The following is an 18,578-nucleotide window of genomic DNA, read 5'->3' as shown; positions in this document are numbered from 1 at the left end:
AATAAATAGATCTCCAAATGCATATTTAAACCAAAAGATAAACAAGAACTGGTTGAATTAATGGAAACTTACTGTTACAGGCTTTGTTTTCTCCCAGTCTGTCAGTAAGTCCACTGTGCGGGTTTCTACAGCTCGATCTTCTTGAACAATCTTCATCTGCAAGTTTGCTACTTGTTGCTGAATGGCAGAATCCTTCCGTCGCATAATATCATTGAAAGCACCCCATTCTCCTTCAATGTTGTCAATATACAACCAGGATGAAGGAAACTGGAATCTCTGCTTCTCAAGCAAGCGTTGGCCATTACGGTATAACTATATGATCAGAAAAAAGAAGATATATGGTAAGATCAAAAGATAACCAAGCTGGAATTTTAAATTAGCAGCTGTTACTATAATATGAAGAACTTAATAATTCTGTTAGTTGAAAAGGTTGAAACAATCACTTTAAAAAGGTTTGTTTTTTTAAGTCTAAAATTGACAAAGAATGTATAATCAGAATATATCTTTTAAAAACTTTTTTTAAAAAAATCTGCCAAACAAGCTTACCTCAACTTGTTTCTCAAACTGCTTGATTTTACGTTTCAGTGACTGCACATATGTGATAAATGTGACAGCATCAGATGTGCTAGCTGTATCCACTGAATGTTGTTCCAATTCTTGACGTGACTACAAGAAATGGAATTAATTATATCAGGAAACATCAGAATAATTTACAACAGTGAAGCCTGCTCTAAAAATTAATAGGTCAGAAAGGAGATGCCATTGTTACTAATGTTCCCCCCCCGCTAAGATTCCCAAATCAATAAAAACTATGGAAAAAGACAATTCTTTTATTCTATCTGTAAGTATAGTATTAGATTAGGGTCAATTAGTTTCTTTCTCCTTTTTGTTTTTGCTTAGGGTAACTTAATATAATAAATGACCCAACACATTTACTATAGAATATTCTTACCTTGGAAATCTGAGAATGGAATTCTGTCATGTTTTGGCCTAGCATTTGACCAAATTTGCTGAGAACTTCTTTATGCCAGGAGTCATACTTCAAGTTCACTTTGGATTGAACCTACACAATGAAGATAATTATACTTTTATTCTACATCTTTCTATCTCTGTAACATAAAACCCTACTTTTATATTTATATTGCACTTCCTCATTCATTCTCATCTTTTTATTTTTTGCATGCTTTAAGGGAAAGTTACTAAAAAAATCAGCAATATCAAAATTTGACTTTCAGAATTTGCTTTACAATCTGATTAGGTACTAAATTAACAAACCAACAATGCTACTCAATAATATTCTTCAAAATGTTTACCTTTCCATAATCTATGATAACAGGCCCAAATTCCTTCCTAGTTTCTGCATTGTCAAAGGTTCCTCTAGCTTTTCTGATTTGAACCAACAGTGCTTGCCACTTGTTTAAATCTTCTCCAAGTCGGTTATAGATATTTTCAGCTTGCATGTCCCATAAACACTGGTACTGCAGCCAAACCTATAAACCAAGCACATACAGCAAGAGAACTTAAGCAATTCATTTTTGAGAAAAAAGGCATCATTTCTGAACTAACTGAAAATTACTTTTATTAATTTAAGTCCTTCAAAAAACAAAATACACCCTTTCCAATCTATAAAATTAATGTACATGGTAAGACCATAAAGGCAGAACATTCAGCAATAAATAATCAATCAAGACATCAATCAATCACATAGAATACTGATACATTATAATCTCAAAACGAACCCTCAAGAAATAAACTAAAATCCTACCTTAACATATTGCTCCACCTCTGTTACAATCCCCTTGACAGCAGAATAAGCCTCCTCCAGAGCTGAAGGACCATCTGGCATCCGTGTCAAAGCATTACGATAAAACTTTTCTTCTTCTGATAACTCATAGTGCACACCAACCTAATCAAATCCAGAATTAACAATTTTTTAAAAAATTGAAATAATTAGCAATTTCATAAAAATTCTTGAGTCAAATGTTTGTGTGCATAGGTGTGTATGTTTTACCTGGTATCTCTGACTTTGGATTCTAGGAAGTGAGAGTATTATAGTCTTCCAAGCAAACAATTCTTGGAAGAGTTTGTATCGGCAGTCTTCAATTGGTGGATTCAAATAGATTACCTGATTGGTTATTCGTAGTTCATGTACAACATTCTGTAAAAGTATAAAGCCATGTTCAGCTTTGTTGTACTAGATAAAAGACATAATATTCATTTAAAAAATCTTCCAATGTTATAGTTGGAGAAGAGGTTACAATGTGATAGACCGTTGCCAGATATATTACTTCAAACTGTTTCTCAAAACTGATCTATCCTATGAAATTATGTCATTAACTCTTAACGTTTGCAAAGCCTAAGCACCAGTCAACTTTTTTAATTTATCCAACATTATTATCCTATTCTTTCCCAAATCATAAATATTCACATGAAAAAACTTTAGGACAGAAACCTGTCTCTTTTGACAATTAAACTTATATACATTTATCTTATTTGTTTGATGTTTATATACAGTAAAAGCAAGTTCAATGGGACAAAGACAACAAGGGAATAAATATGAGGTACACGAAAGAAAATTAACATAATCCACACACTGGAAACCAAATGGAAGGTTTGAGAAAACTATTAAAATCTTTAGCTGCTGACTAGTCACAGTAGAATACAGACCTCCCAGTTTTCTCTTATCCCCAAACCTTAAATAAATTGCTACATATGCTACACTTATAAGCTAAAAATTTTTCCAGTAGAACTCTGGAAGATAGCTTCTCTGAAAAATTACATTTACTGCATTTGTGCAAATATGGAATAAACTTCAACAGCATCACTTTCTTCAACAAATACTAATAGCATCCAAATTGCACACATGTAGTTTAAAGTGAAGACCTCACTTACTTTGATTTTGGGCTCTCCACCTGGTTTATGACTGACTTGTGGAGCATCTGTATCCATATCTACTTCGGCTTTGTCATCAGCTTGACCAAGAAGTACTTGTGTCCATGCTCTCAACCCAGCTTGCAGACGAACTCCTAGTATTCTCTCAATCTAGGATGCAAATATATTCAACAATTGTATCACTTGACAACAGTGCTTATTTGTTTTTATTCATATTTTAAATGAAAATTGTTTGCCAATGGTTCCACTGAAGGGCTACAGAATATGCAACAGAAGAGTTAGTTAGACACAGTTCACATAATACACGGAGTCATAATGACTTAGGTCTGCGACTGCCATTTTTAGCAACTGTTAGTAGTTATGATGGTTTACTGAATAAAATTTGACATATTTAAAATTTTAGCCTTAATATGATTCCAATAAGTCTGAACAGTTTAGAAAAGGAGCCAAAATAAAATCAGAAGAATTTTAGGAACCACCAACAATATATATCCTTGCCACTGCTATATTGGATCACATAGCTTAACAGTTTTAGCAGTATACTTAATAATCAAGGAAAAACATATTCCTAGAACTGATTGTTCAATTCTTATTCTTTTATTTCATACAACATTTAGTCCTTCTTCAATATGCATTTATGCATGTTATAATTGGAACAGAAAAACTGATAAAAATAATATTCTTATCAATCATAAGGAAACAGACTGGATTTTAAAAAGATTTAAGCATAAGTAACATTGCACTAGTATGTATGTTTGCAGATATGCTTTACTGAGCTACAGTGTGGGCTATTTTGAGGTAAATGTATCAACTTGGAATTTAGCAACTGAGTAGAAAGTAAAATAAAGAGAACCGTGGAATTCAATCACCTTTTCAGATTCCTTCCCAAGATATAAGCCACAGAGCTTAGGAAGAAATACATCCAGTGAAGCTTACCTCCATATCTAACTTATTCACCCAAATTGGCAAATTGGAATATGAATGAAGATTCAGATCATCCACAGCCTTCTGAACTCTGTTTAAAATTTCAGAGAATGTTTTGTGATCATACATGCATGTTTCCAAGGATCTGACTTCCAGGTCTATTTTTTCTTCAATGATAAGCAAATCATCCACCTAGAAGACAGAAAATAAGCCTTTGGTACTTAACAATACTTCTCCCCAAAACTTTGTAAATGCAATTACATAACAATTAACTTTAGTCATTGGACAAAGCAATTCTGTTTGGAAGAGTAAGCGGTAAAAGGAAACCAGGCTGTCAAACAACACAGTGGCGGGACACTAACAAAGCTGACACCAACCGGAGTATAGAAAAACTCGAAGACATAGTACAAGATCAGAAGGTGTGCAGAGATTTGGACTATAGAATCTCCAGGAGTCGACTGAATGGATAACATCAGCATCATAATTTATTATTACCTTTATTGTCAGAGTACAACATGTGTACAATGAGATTGGCTACAGAGCTCGTTTGATCTAGCGCAGGGTGTCAAACTCATGGCGTCACGTTGTCACGTCATGTATCGCGACTAAAATGGGTGTGGGCATGGCCAGCATGATGCATCCAGCCCGCAGGCCACGAGTTTGACACCACTGATCCAGTGCTGGGATTCAGAAATTTTTACTACGGGTTCTGTGGGCATGGTTTGGTGGGTGTGGCTTTTTTTGCAGCCACCCCCACCGAGTTTTTGGGCCTTCTGGGCCTCAGAGGAGCCTCTAGGGGGGTGTTTTTGCTCCCAGAAGGCTCCTCTGAGGCTCAGGAAGACAAAAAATGGAGGGGGGGGAGGATGAGCCCCTCCCTCCATTTTTTGCCTTCCTGGGCCTCAGCAAGGGGAATCCCGGCACAGCTGTAAGTATGAACAGCTGATTGTCGGGAAGGAAAAAAAAAAAAAAGAAATACCTTAAGGGGCAAGCGAACATTGGGCGGGCAGAGCAAGCTAGTGGTGACTGGATTGGAGGCGTAGCCAGCCAGAACTTACTACCGGTTCGGCGACCCACGCCAAATCCTTGCTACCGGTTCGCCCAATCCTGTCCGAACTGGCTGAATACCACCACTGCCCTGATCTAGAGGTGAAGGCACCAGGGTAGAAACCAGGAGACTGTGATTCTAGTCCCGCCTTAGGCATGAAAGCCGGCTGGATGATATTGGGCGTCTCCCAGCCCATGACACCAGGCTTGCATGACCACACTTGGATAATCTGAAAAGTGGATCCTGCACTAGGGGGGAAAAAGTAGCATAAATTTTATCAGCTAAGTCACCTAGATTTTTTAGTATATTTAGGAATGTATACATTACTTTGGTCTCTAGAGAAATGCCTGCAAAAACCGAAGATGTAATGAGGTTTTAAAAAAGATTATTTCCTGCTGCCCATCTTATATTTTGCTCTACTTGAAACATTATTGGGTCACTCATCCATTTAAAACCCCAAGCTTGAAATAAATATGAAAATAAACGAACCTTTTCCTGGAAATTGAAGACCGTCTCTGCCAATCGTTGAACATAAGGATCAAGTTTGTAAGATTCCCACACCAATGCAATGCCCTCTGCAATTAAAGCCTGCACTTCTTTTTTAAGACCCGCAACCAAGAGAGAAATGGTATTTCGTTCTTCTACTTTTTCACAAGTACGTTCATATGTGCGAACACTCTCAATCAAAGAGATGGCAAAAGGGTAGAGCTGATTGGCTTGGTGAGCTTTGTTGACTATTGCAAGAGGAACTCGAAATCCAAGCCACTTGAGGTTACGGACTTCTTTGGATAGTGTAATTATTTCTGGGAGGAAGTTAACCTTTAGCTTGAGGACATTTCCTGTTCTGCCTCTCACACGAGTACTCTCAATGGTAAAAATACGACCAGAGACACCAAGGTTTCGCTGCTGAACCTTTCGAGCCCAATCATCAAATATTTCTTGAGTGTTGAGCTTCATACGGAAGCTGTCTCCATCTTGCTTTAGCTTCTGTCCTTCTACATGGTTCTCCCAGCCCTTCCCTAGAACGTCTTCAACACGCTTCATGTAAGCTGTAAGTTGCCTGTCAATCTGTTTAGCCCAGATGATGGACCCTGCTACTGGAGGCAAATCTCGAACATGACTCATTTTGCAAGCTTGACTTTGAGGATACTGAACTTTGAATTTGTCATGAAGTGATTCTATGTCGTCTTTCACACGTTGGATTAACTGCGTTTGGTATTCACGAATGGCACCTCTAATATGTGGCCGAACAAACAGAGCATTAAATCTGGAGAAGATTCTGAACATTTCATTGGCATTCTTGGCTGTACCAAGCTGATCCCTGAGGCGAGCAGTAATGCGGGTTTCAACTCTATCAATTCTTTCATCATATCGCTTCATTGCAGCTTCCCAGGCTTCTGTACCTTCTTTGGAAACATCCAAGCCATCTACTTCTTTCACATTCTCATAAGCAAGATTTACTTCCTCAATTGCATTAGCATCAGCGGCGTCAAATAACACTTCTGCTACTTTCATATCTTGAGGCTCAGGGACGTCTCCCTGATTTTGCTGGGCCACAGCAGTAACCTATTTAAAGTTATAGCAGTTAATAAGATATTTATCATTCATGTATTCAGAAAAGTAGGCTTTTAATACTGAAATAAAAAATGGGCTTTGATATTCAACAAGGTTTCTTTATAAAACCCCATGACCTGTTCATTTAAACTCAAAACACAAGCATGCTTGCTATGGGTTTTCCCCATCTATTTTACTATCGTAATATTTATTTCACAATATTTATCCCCACTTGCCAATTGTGGGAAATTTTTTTTTGCCATTCAAACATTTTTTTTGGAAGCTGGTTTATAACACCCTTTTCAATTAAAAAGAGCCTTCACAGAAGCCTATGAAACAAACACCTGCAAGTTTTGGAAAACCTATCAATATTTTAACAAAAATGGAAATATGTATTACCTGAGGGCGTAGGACTCTGACTATGACTGCTCTTAGTTGTTCATGCTGTCTCCGAAACTTCCTCATTTGATCAAGACGAGCCTGCAGCTTTCTGTGGGCAGGGTTGATACGCCATACCATCTTCAGATTCTCTTCTCGCTTTCTTTTCACAATGTCTCTTAGTAGGACCTGCAGTTTCTCATATTCATCATCCCAAGATTGGAAGACTTCAAAGCATGCAACCATGACCTGAAATAATATTGAATAAAGGAAATGAATAGATCCTGTAATTTTTTTTAGTTTATTATGCACAACTACATACTTTCCTGAAAATCCGTCTTCTTGATTTACAGAGAGACACAACTAGTAATCAGCCATTATGAAACAATTACTATTTCAGGGCTGTTTGATTATGTCTCCAAAATTTCAGAATGTTCTAAATTGAAATCTGTGAAAAAGCTATCTTTAAAATTAGTTATGCAGAATCACCATATGGTCAATATGAGTAATTCACTTCAATGCTACGTTTTTTGTGCAGTAGGAAATAATTTGTGTGTCTTCTGAGCTGAACCTAATATTCTGTCTCTGTCCAAATGTTTAGTCTTATCCCTCATATTTGCATGTAAGCAAGACCTACCTTCTCAAATTCTTCATAGGCAACATGCATCAATTTTCGTGTGCCCAATACTTTGAGTAACTGGGAACTTAAGTCTCTTGAAATGGCTTCCACTAAGCGCAGAGCTCTTTGAATAGGATATTTTGTATTTCTGATTTTTCTCAGGTGGGTGAATATTGCCACCAATGCCTGTCGTATTTTATCCAGTTCAGTTGCAGATAACAAATCATTGAGAGGGAAGTCTTTCATTAATGGATTATAATCATTAACTGTTTCCAATGCCTGTTTCAGACCTGGGTGTTAAAAAAAGAAAATGGATTTGCTTTTTTAAGTGTTAAAGCAGTAAAAAATATATATACTTCTGCCAAATTCTGTTTCTGGATAGCTCTTACCTGTGTCTGTGTCAAAGCTAACAGTAGCATGAAAACGTTTGCCATGTTTCAAAATATCTAATGTTAATAGAACTTCAGGGCTTTCACGCTTCTCCTGAATACGGTAAAGAGCACGTTCCAAATTTAACCAGAAGCTGATTTCTTGCAAAGCAGTACCTGATGCAGGATCCCTATCTAATTTGGTCACCTAGAAAAACAAAATGAAGAAACATATTTAATGAATTAAGCCATAATTTTATGTGATGTGTTTAGTGTTTTCCTTATTCTGCTTCAGTCGCTTTAATATATAAACTGTGAACAGCAACTTATCCACAGAGAAGCAATTATAGCAGAAAATCTTACTTATTGTATATAAGTAATCAAAATTTGGTAGAATTCAAAAAGTAGTAAAAAATGAGCAGATTAAAATATTGTGGGATATAGTAACACAAACTGATAAAATCTTGGCTGGTAACACATTAAATTAACTGGGACTGAAAACTAGAAAGGCTACACTGTTTGGATCTGCACATAAACTACACTAATATATTATGCTATCCTAGGTTCTTGGGAAAAAGTTGATGAGTATGAAGACCAACACCAGCTAAAGAAATGGCAACTGTGGGTTCAACATTTTTATACAATAATAAGAATAGTAATACATCTCCTAATTTACCTTTTGGATTTCTCTAATCCAGCGGTTAACTCCAGATTGTAGCTGGTTGAGAAAAGTTGGGTCCTCAACTTTATCACCAAAATCTGTAACCTTTGGCTTTTCTCCACGTTCATAGCATTGCTTGGCAACATTAGTGATAATTGGATGAATTGGTAAACTAATCTCTGGTATTTCAATATTCTGCTGCAAATGCAGAAGTCCCATTTCAAGTTCTGCAATTTTTTTCTCAACTGAGGGAGCCATTTTATCCCCATCCCTTAGAAGAAATACAAAAACAGGCTAAATAAAAATCTACGTATATAATTAAGACATTTACAATACACATGCATGCAATCCAGAGTATGTTGCCCACCAACACAAACAAAAGGTGAGATATTACTACAATTTAAAATGAACTTGATAAAATAATGAGATGTGCCACACAATCAACTGCTGTTACAATGTTTACAGAGAGAACCACACACTTCTGAAAGTTGCCTCTTTCTCATAAGAAGCCATGGGAGCAGCATCAAATGCAGAAAGCTTGAATCTTTCAAAAAAAAAAAAAACCTCTTAAAACATCTTCTAACAGTTAGGATTGTGACTATCAATAATTTTCCACATATTTTCACATATTTTTTTTATTCACTCATCCATATCAGAAATACAAACTGTACCAATTAGAGTAAGTTACCTGTCTGCCTTGCCAGATTCTCTGATGTAGGATTTAAAGAATGGAGCAACAGCATTGCTAATGAAGGAATGCAAAGTTTCATAGGGAGAATCTTCGCTGAGAGTGAGAACTCTGAGCTGGGATGAAACAGGTTTGTCTGCATCAATTACTGGTGTCCGCTTAATGAAAGCCAAACTATAGATTACAAGAAAATAATAGTGAACATTTACTCAGTTTAACATGAAAATATTCAAGTTCTAGGCAGTTTTAATTTTTGTTAAGTTTGTATCTTATTTCCACTTCAAACATGTACTAAACATGTTTATTTAATACTAAATAAAGATATTGGTTAAATACTTTTGTAGTATCACAGAACCTATTTTTATTCTTTCTGTCTGTCTTGTCTAATTTATATGGCTGTCCAGCTCACAAGCAAGTTACTGGTGGCATTCAACAAAACTAAAACAATAAAATCCTACCAAATTACCTGAAAGGCCACATGTATAATGATATAATTTTGCCTGATAACTTATCATTGAATCTATGCTCAACTCTACTGACTCCATGAACAGGCTCATGTAATTTTCTTGGCCATAATATAGAAATGGTTTGTCACTGCCTTCTTCTGGGGAGGTTTTGACTTCATGTGTAGCCTAGAACCATAGCATTTTCTGATAGTCTGGACACAAAAATTAAACTACTAAAAGAGTGTTTAAATCAGGACCAGGCAAGAAAGCTTTCCCAACATAAATTTCCACACCACCATCTATGTGCTGCAAGCTAAGATTATAGCCTCACAATTCAGCATCAAATTATTAGTAAGTTGCGAATTTTTCACTTTTGAGAAAAATAAAACCCTTCAAAAATTAAGCCTTCGATGCAGGGGTGGGATACGACAGGGTTAACTACCGGTTCGGGATTTATGAGGTTTGGTGATTTATGATGTGCTTCTCTGCAAGCAAGTCATTAACACGCTGGGTGCAGAGAAGCAGCCTTTGAAACAGTCCTCTTTTCCTGCTTTAACAACTGCAGCTGTGCCTCATTCAGCAGCTGAAGTTGAAAAATCAGGAAATAAAGATCAGGTAAGAGCCCGGGTGGGCAAAAGCATCAACAGACATAGAACTGGTTCTATGTCTGCTGCTCTTCAGAGGTACCGGTTCTACAGAGGTGGACAGAACCGGGAGAAACCCACCCCTGCTTTGATGTGCTTAACAATTTTACTAAGCAATTACCTCACACTAAAAAAAGAAGGGAATTGAGCATCCTGACCCTATTCTTTCCAGTGACTATATAATTCCTTTAAAAATTCATTTTAAAAAAGCCAAATAAATGTAGTCTCTGATTGCAGAATTCTTATCTCTTTTCAATTTCTTTTCAAGATCTTATGGGAAATTAAGATCATTACTCATATGACATATGTCATGAAATGATTGGTATTTTCAACATTTTTGTGTCAGAAAGTGAGATATGCTTCATAGAATTGGTATTGGTGAATCATCTAACTACAATACTGCATGAGGAATCTAAATTCAAGTCTAAATGATGAGAGTACAACCAAGCTTTTAAGTTCACTCTTCAAAAGGGAAAGGAGAATAATCCTGCATTCTAATTTGACTTTTAATTGACTAACAAAAATCTGTCTTTTAAATTTGATTCCATTTTATTTTATTTATGATCTGCCTCGAATACTGATCTGTCATTTTTCAGGTAGCCATGTATGTTAGACATATTTAATGGCACAGACTCATACTGAACAGCATATTTACATGACATATCTTGACTGACCTGTTTGATTTTATACCATAATGAATATCAGTGCTTATTCCATAAGAAATAAATTCTTTTTCTTCCTCTCCTTCATCACCAACATCCTCTGCAAAGAATTAAGAAACCTTACTAGCATCAGTTTCTCCACCAATACATTTTTATTTTGATATATGAAAAAGAGAAGAAAAAAAAAGGATAAAGGGAAACATTATTTAAAAAATACAGGAAGTCATGAGATTTTTAAAAAATAGATCATTAAACAACTTCTGCACAAAATAACACTTTCCATTACCTCATACACAGAAAGCAAGTATGTATCAGTAATTTAAAACCACTTGGGGTCATACAGTCTCTTCAAAACTGAAGACTAATATTTTTCTATCTCTCCCATGCTTAATTCAAAATTATTCAGAACTACCAATTCATACTTTTTGATATACAATTTAACCTTTCTAACAGGACCAAGAATGATACGTGGAGTAACCTGAGAGTAGTTTCCTTTATCGTTCTTCACTTATAGACAGAGTCTGAAGCATAACTATATACTCTGAGAATAGTTAGGAAGGAGTCATTTTAACCTTCTTCCTACTGACTATACTTTCTAAACTCTACTGCCTCTCTATCCTCTAGAAATCAGCTCCTCCCTCCTAGGAATGCAAACCACATTCTACCACATTTTAATTCACAATTACATGTACATCTCTACTTCCTTGCATGTATTTATCAACTGTACTCCATCTGTTAGGTCTAGTCCAAGAACAACATAACAGGTAAAGTTCAGTTCTTTATTTGCTTACACCGTGTTGACAGAATCTTGCCAGTTACACTTTATTACCCTAACTTTATGCATATAGGTAATCCTTGGCTTACTATCACTTTTGAGGCCAAAATTTCTGTTGCTAAGCAAAAGAGGTGTTAAGTGAGTTATGTCCCATTTTACCTTTTTGCCACATTTGTCAATGAATCACTGCAGTTGTTAAGTAAATCATGCCATTGTTAAGTGAATTGGGGTTTCCCCATTGATTTTGCTTGTTGGAAACTACTGGAGAAGTTACAAGTGGTGACCACGTGACTCCAGAACATGCCTTAAGTACATGCCAGTTGCAAAGCGTCCAAATTTTGATCATGTGACCATGGAGATGCTGTAATGGTTGTAAGTGTGAAAACTGGTCATAAGTCACTTTTTTCAGTGTCACTGTAATTTAAAATGATTATAAGTAGAGGACTACCTGTATACCTTAGGTGAGTCTAGGAAGTGGCTACCCTAAATCACTTCCTTTTCTCAAAATCCAACTGTGGACTATGTTGTGTCTTGTTTTGTTCCTCTCCTTTGAATATGCTTCATTCTTCCTGGAAACCTGCTGGGTTATTATAATTCATCATACCACCATTCAGATAAACTATACTCTTTTGTTTTGTTTCACACATATGGAATGTTTTAGTTTGTTAATGTCATTAGTCAACTAATGTTCTTTATCATTTATTCCATTCTAAATCACAATTTTTATTAAAAAGAATGACAAACAAATCCAGGCCTAGAATCATCCAAAATGTGTTCTAATTAAAAATAGTAATTTGCAAATTTAAGATACTGCTAATACATCTGGACGAAGTTGCAGTATCAAGAAATATTCTAAAATATACTGCCATTTTGGTTTTGTATTATCCTAAATTTATCTTGCAATAAATAATTCTAATGGTTTACAAACTGATTCTGAATAAGATGACTGAAAATATAAATATGTACATGATTTCTAAAAAAAAGAATTTTTTAAAAATATGTTTTTATTAAGTTTCCATTATTACAACTCAAAACATCATGATTTCATCAGCATTTTTGACATTTATATAGGTTGTTATCTTATATGACTTAACACAGTACATTTACATTTATTTAACATTAATAACTTAATCCATAATTATTATTCTTATATATTCTCCACATTTATCATTTGCTTTCTTAAGGTCTCTTAAAGGTTAATTTTCTATTTTATTTCTTATTTCTGTTTGTTATCCAATCATTAAAAAAAAAAAAAAAAGAATTTTAACTGATATTTTGTTGCTGGAATTATCCTAGGAAGATCTAAATGAAAATGAAATTTTTAAAAGCCATGAAATTGAAATGTATATTGGGGCTGAGCAAAAATAACTGATTGATTCCTCTTACTCTTATATAAAGCAATATTTAGTCAAGGATAATTCAAAGCTTTTAGATATATTCCTCAATACTTGCATTTAGTGTTCCTTGCTTTGTACTGGCTTAAATTCAGGAAATTGTAAAAGCCAGGAAAGCGCTAAAGAGATTGAGAGTTTGGGTGGGCAAGGCTCCAGAAATGAAGATTCCTAAAGTTAGAATTATTTACTGCTGTTTTTTATATCATTTTACATAAATTGTCTTTTCACTAACATTTTTGCATCTGAACTATGCTAGTTTATAGTTTGCAATTAGTTTTCTACAGAATTCTAATTTGTCAAGATTCAGTACAAATAACATTTACTTAAAAGAAATTATAATCATCTCAAATATTAAAGGATTCTTTATAAACATATGGGAAAACTATGGTACATAGCTTAAGGAAAATGGGATTCAATTATCAATTTCTTAGCTGACAATGCTGTAGTAATGACACCACTGCAATGCAGCATAGTGACGTGCTTTCTGGGAGGCACACCCAGAACGGGAAACAGAAAGAAAGGGCAATAAGCTTGAATAATACATCTCTGGAGGAAAACATACTTAAGTGAACTTTCAGCATTTTTCATACTATCAAGAATCAGTTGACATAATGGACAAATGTTATTCTTTTATTAAAAAGCTAAAATACTTTTAGCAAGGTTTACTAGACTTTTGTGTTTTAGAAAGGGGAAAAAAACAATTCCTGCAAGATGTAAGATCAGGGACATAGCCTTTCTAGGAGTAAAGATACTCCATTGTTCTACTCAAATTTTATGCACAACAGAAATCAACATACATTGGGTCTAAAAACAGACTGCTCTTTAAAGTGCTCCAATATAACTTGGCATTATTTCTGCTTTATAGTTTATTCTAAATCAACTTTTAAATTTTAAAATAAATGATGGAATTTATTTTAAAAAGAGAATTAAATTTTGGTGTCATTCAGATAAGAAAAATTAATTTTCCAAAAATCCCACCTTGATTTTCAGATTACTCCTGAAAAGTCTCAGAAAACTGCATTTACTGCAAAATGCAGAGGCTAGTTTAATTATTGTAATAAGGATTACATGAATCTCTACTGCATACCAATTGCTTACTGGTCATAATTTAAGGTGTGGTCATTAATTTTTGATACCTCAAATGGTTTAAGCCTGATTATTTGAGGAACTATGTCCTATTATGAACATTTGTGGATATTAAAATGCTCAAGTCAGTAATTTGGGGCATACAATTTAGATTTGCTTGATAAGCTTAGGAGATTTGCATATGATTAACTTATTCTGCAGCATATTCAAAGGATCTATTAAATTGCAAAAAAACAAACAAACTCCAGTCTAGATTTTATGTACAGCTATTTGTCAGTGGAGTAATGAACAGAATTATCAACTAAAATGCACTATTTTGATTATCATTTAACACTAGTTGATCTCATTTAAGTGATATTAGCAATTACTGCACAACACATCTCAAAAAAGGCTCTTTCCAAATTATCAAAAAGGACCTAAAGCTAAAAATTTCTTATTTTTCATTCAAATGGAAATGAGGAGGGTGACTTAGTGACACAAATAAGTTGTGTTATCATGATTTTAAAATATAGTGCAGAAGATAAGTTCCAATAAAAACTGTAAATCTACTTACAAAGTCTATAATAACTTTATCAAAATTATTTTATTTGTAAAAGATCATAAAAGAATCTATCACTCAATTTGGAAAACACCCAAATATACCCTTCAAAAATACTTAGTCACAAAATGAATCCTACCACTAATTTAGAAGTTTTGGAGAATTAACAGTGCATGAATTTAAGGAATTGAACAGAGAATGCTTACAAATTCTCTGTTGTACAATTCTTCAACCACAAAGAATATTAGAAGAAAGCATGTGTTTTTATATAAAGCAAAAACATTCTAAACTACTTTCTGAAATTTCAGCAATACCTATCAATATTTTAAACATTGCAAATGATTACTTCTGATTTTACATATGAACTATCTCCCCTTAGAAGTCTCCTGAATGACTTCTAAACCTGCTTAAAGAAATTGCAGATATTTGGATGGTTTTCTTCCTTGTCATCCCCATGTTATCAAATTTAATCAATTAGTAATTGCATTTGGCCATTAATATTTTCATTTTTAGAAAGCTTAAAATTCACCTCTTCAACCAAGCCTTTCATACTGTGACAGTGTGTGATTTTAGATTTATATTCTTTGTTTCTAATCTTACTTTTATAAAACCAATAATTGTTTGGGCAAAGAATCTGAATTTCACTTACAGAAAGTTTGCTTTTATATTACAGTTTAATTACAAGACAATTATCTGTAAGCCATGGAAATATACATTTAAACTGCTAAGCGCATATTCAACTGCAATAAGGCTATGGGGGTCTTATTGGTGTTCCATCTTGAGAACCTTTTTGTATTTATTAGGAAATGCAAAATATTATTAAGAAAGCAGTATGTTTTCCAAACATTTCTTAACCTTGTAGTTAAATAATTTACAATGAATATGCACACAATATGTAATGGAGCTTATTGTGCAAAATACAGATATTTCAACTCATCCGTTAAAGTGTTATGGTGAAAAGGGTCAAGGACTGATTCTAGCATATTAGGTTGACAAAGCAAATCAGATTATTTCCTTTCTCTGATGACCCTATTCTCACTGTAAGGCCAGAGTGCAGTATTATCTTGAGCGGTTTATTAAAAGTTCATTCCAAAATAGGTACTATTGTCCACTTTAAATTTTCTCTTGCATCTTAACTACTGATCAAACAGTTACATCCATTCAGAATCCTTTAACACACCTAAAAATGATGGGGCAGATCTTTTCGTCCCAGGTTTTGGTGAATCAAAGACTCTCCCAAATGGTTATGCCCCAAATTTGCAGGGAACAAAATGTGCCTCAATGTATTAAGCTTTATAAGGAGTCATAGAAGAAGACATGGATTGTGAGCAAAAGGCCAGGACCATTCAGAGCAAATACTTTTACACTGGAAGGTGAACATAATCTGGCAGGTACATCAGCTTCCTAGGATCTGGTGCTCCACAGATGAAAACTGATTTACAGCATTGATAAAACAAACATGGCCGATTCGGCCAGCCGTGTTTATTATGTCAGCTGGGCTCCATCATTTAATTTTAAGGCATTGGCAAATGTTCAATTACCGCCAGCATTCGCCAGGTCGAAGCGGCACAAAGCCATACAAATGAAGGACACACGAACACACACTTTTGCCAGTCTTTCAAGGCCGGGACGGGAGTTGGGAGAGGCAGAGACACTCTTTAGGGCCAGGCGACGACGGGCTTCTTCTAGACCACACCTAACGGATGAGGGCTGCAAAAAGCCGGACGGCCGCTATTAAAGGGAGCAACACGACGCGGGACCCTCTCCAGAGAAGGACTGCTGACATCGAGTCCTCCGGGTGGAGGCAGCCCCGCGCCGATACAGACAAAGGAGCAAACAAGCCGGGCCGCCATTTTGACAGCCGCCGCCTGCCTGCCTGCGGCCACACCCTCTCCATCCTTTCCACCCCGCGCAGCTGCGGCTTAACCCCTGGGCGAGACTCTCTCTCTCCCCATCCTCAGCCTCCCCAGGCAATTCCTTCGGCAGCTCGTCTGAACGCGCCCCGCCGCGGGTGACTCACCCTTGAGGGTGGAGCGCTCCACCAGCACTGCGTGGACTTGCGGGTCCGAGAGGAACTTCCGCATCTGTTCCACGGTGCCCTTCTCCTCCAGCGCCGCTTCGAGGGCGGCCGGGGCCTCTCCGCCGTCTTCCAGCAGAAGCGGCACCAGCTTGCGCAGGTGCTTCTGCAGCACGGACACGTCCGCCACATTTTGCACCGCCGAGCCGGCCGCTTCCAGGCCGCCGCCGCCGTCCTCCCCGCCACCGCCGCCGCCAGAATCGGACATGGCTTCGAGATGGACGGAGCGCACTTACAATCCCTCCGGAGCCTCCACTGCCGCCGAGTTCTGAAACTTCGCACTGAGCCCCGCCTCGTCCACGACGCCGTTCTTTAACTACGCCTTCCTCGCGACAGCCCCGCCCCGGAGGATCCTGGGAAGTGTAGTGGGAAATTATGCGGCTCGGAAGACCGGCCTTTCTCTGCGGCCAGGTTCGATTGAGTCCTTGGGGAGCCAGTCCTCCGACGTGAATCGCAGTTGAATTGGTTAAAATCCGAACCAATTCTCCCCGAGGCGTTATTTGGTTTGTTTCCGATGCCATAATACGACCATGCTAACGGAAAGATCGCAAAATGCTTAGTATGCGAGCTTTGCCGTCTGCATTTAAGTTAATAGAGGGAATCGCTTCGGTTTCAACTTATGCCGCGACGGTTTCTTGATATTCTGGACTTTCCTCTGGGTCGAAGAAGAAACCCTTATGCCATGTAGGTCGGGCAGCTCTAACGTTAGCTTTAACTTCAGCCAAACCCAGATCTCACAGTAACTTCGTTAAGTTCACAAGCTTATGCTGAAAAGGTTAAAACAAGGGCTAACCCTTAAATTGATGGATCCTGAAAAATGTAATTGCATCACTAAGGTTGGGACAGTTGTGTGATCCAACCACAGAATTAATCTTTATGCAGTGTTCCTTGAGAGATCTTGACAAACGTCTGGCTCCATGATTCATAGCAACTGCTCGATATCGGAGTTAACAAGCTAGGAACAGCTTTGGAACCGTCCTTGCTGTATGTGGAGAAACCTTATTTTCTTGCTGTCTCAGCCTCTTCCTGAATTGCAGTAGAATAGCTGGAAGAGGGCCGGATATTCAGGCAACTATCGAGTAATAATTAACCACTGATAGAAAACTTAATTAGAGATGGGATTTGTTTCTGAATTAACTTGTAGCACAATTATTTGTGACATTTAATTCATACCTGGGAGCATTGTTTGGGAACTCTCCATGGACTTTTTATACAGTATTATGCTAAATGAAATGAAAACTGGTTTTTAAATACTATAAACCACTATTGGCTGGATCAAGCCAGTAATGTAAGTTGTAAACTTTGGTTTATAAATCACAAAATCTAGGTTTGTTCATTGTGCTGAGGTATGATTTCCTTCTTGCATTACATGTGTGACTCCAGCTAATTATAGTTTATCCAACAAACTATGACAAATAGATTTGCATAAAATGAAAATATAGCTATTGAGCTATGTATTTTTGAATGAAATTGGGGAATTTACAAGTAAATGATAGGACAAGGAATTCTTTCTAAATTCTAGAACGTCCAAATATTCCCAATAGAATATTTTGAGCTTGTTTAAATATACAGTGTTTAACTATTAACCAAGTTGACCAATATTCCTTCAGAATGGAAAAACTTTTTAAAAAATAATTTAAATTTTTAAAAATGGATTTAATTTTTTAAAAACAAAGACAAAAATCAAAACCAAAATGTTAGTCAAATTGGGATCAGAAAAACTTATCCCTTCATCTCCAACTGAGCAGAAATAATGATTTGATGAGTGTTCCCATTCTACGGCTACTCCCATTTTCTTATCTCTCTGAATCTTTCCCTTATTATATA

General features: G+C 36.3%; 1 protein-coding gene across 2 annotated transcripts in view; it reads right to left on the bottom strand.

Annotated features, from left to right (window-relative positions):
* The window catches only part of DYNC1H1 (dynein cytoplasmic 1 heavy chain 1), a 66,340-nt gene extending 47,983 nt beyond the window's left edge, over positions 1-18,357 (bottom strand). For both annotated transcript variants that reach the window (XM_026680183.2, XM_026680184.2), the window contains exons 1-16: positions 16,695-18,357; positions 10,894-10,981; positions 9,130-9,303; positions 8,457-8,712; positions 7,802-7,988; positions 7,431-7,702; positions 6,815-7,042; positions 5,351-6,427; positions 3,829-4,008; positions 2,893-3,042; positions 2,012-2,158; positions 1,766-1,906; positions 1,314-1,490; positions 953-1,063; positions 547-666; positions 73-312 (exon numbers count right to left, since the gene is read on the bottom strand). In XM_026680183.2, coding sequence (XP_026535968.1) covers positions 73-312; positions 547-666; positions 953-1,063; positions 1,314-1,490; positions 1,766-1,906; positions 2,012-2,158; positions 2,893-3,042; positions 3,829-4,008; positions 5,351-6,427; positions 6,815-7,042; positions 7,431-7,702; positions 7,802-7,988; positions 8,457-8,712; positions 9,130-9,303; positions 10,894-10,981; positions 16,695-16,959 — 3,813 coding nt within the window. In that variant the 5' untranslated portion in view covers positions 16,960-18,357. The remainder of the gene's footprint in view (positions 1-72; positions 313-546; positions 667-952; positions 1,064-1,313; positions 1,491-1,765; positions 1,907-2,011; positions 2,159-2,892; positions 3,043-3,828; positions 4,009-5,350; positions 6,428-6,814; positions 7,043-7,430; positions 7,703-7,801; positions 7,989-8,456; positions 8,713-9,129; positions 9,304-10,893; positions 10,982-16,694) is intronic.
* Positions 18,358-18,578: the final 221 nt, after the last annotated feature.

The sequence above is a fragment of the Notechis scutatus genome, chromosome 1, assembly GCF_049901735.1.
Source record: "Notechis scutatus isolate UNSWTSFEM ecotype Mainland chromosome 1, rNotScu1.2, whole genome shotgun sequence".
Classification (NCBI taxonomy): Eukaryota; Metazoa; Chordata; class Lepidosauria; order Squamata; family Elapidae; genus Notechis; species Notechis scutatus.
Note: the sequence above shows the minus strand (reverse complement) of the source record. Positions and strands in the feature narration are given on the sequence as shown.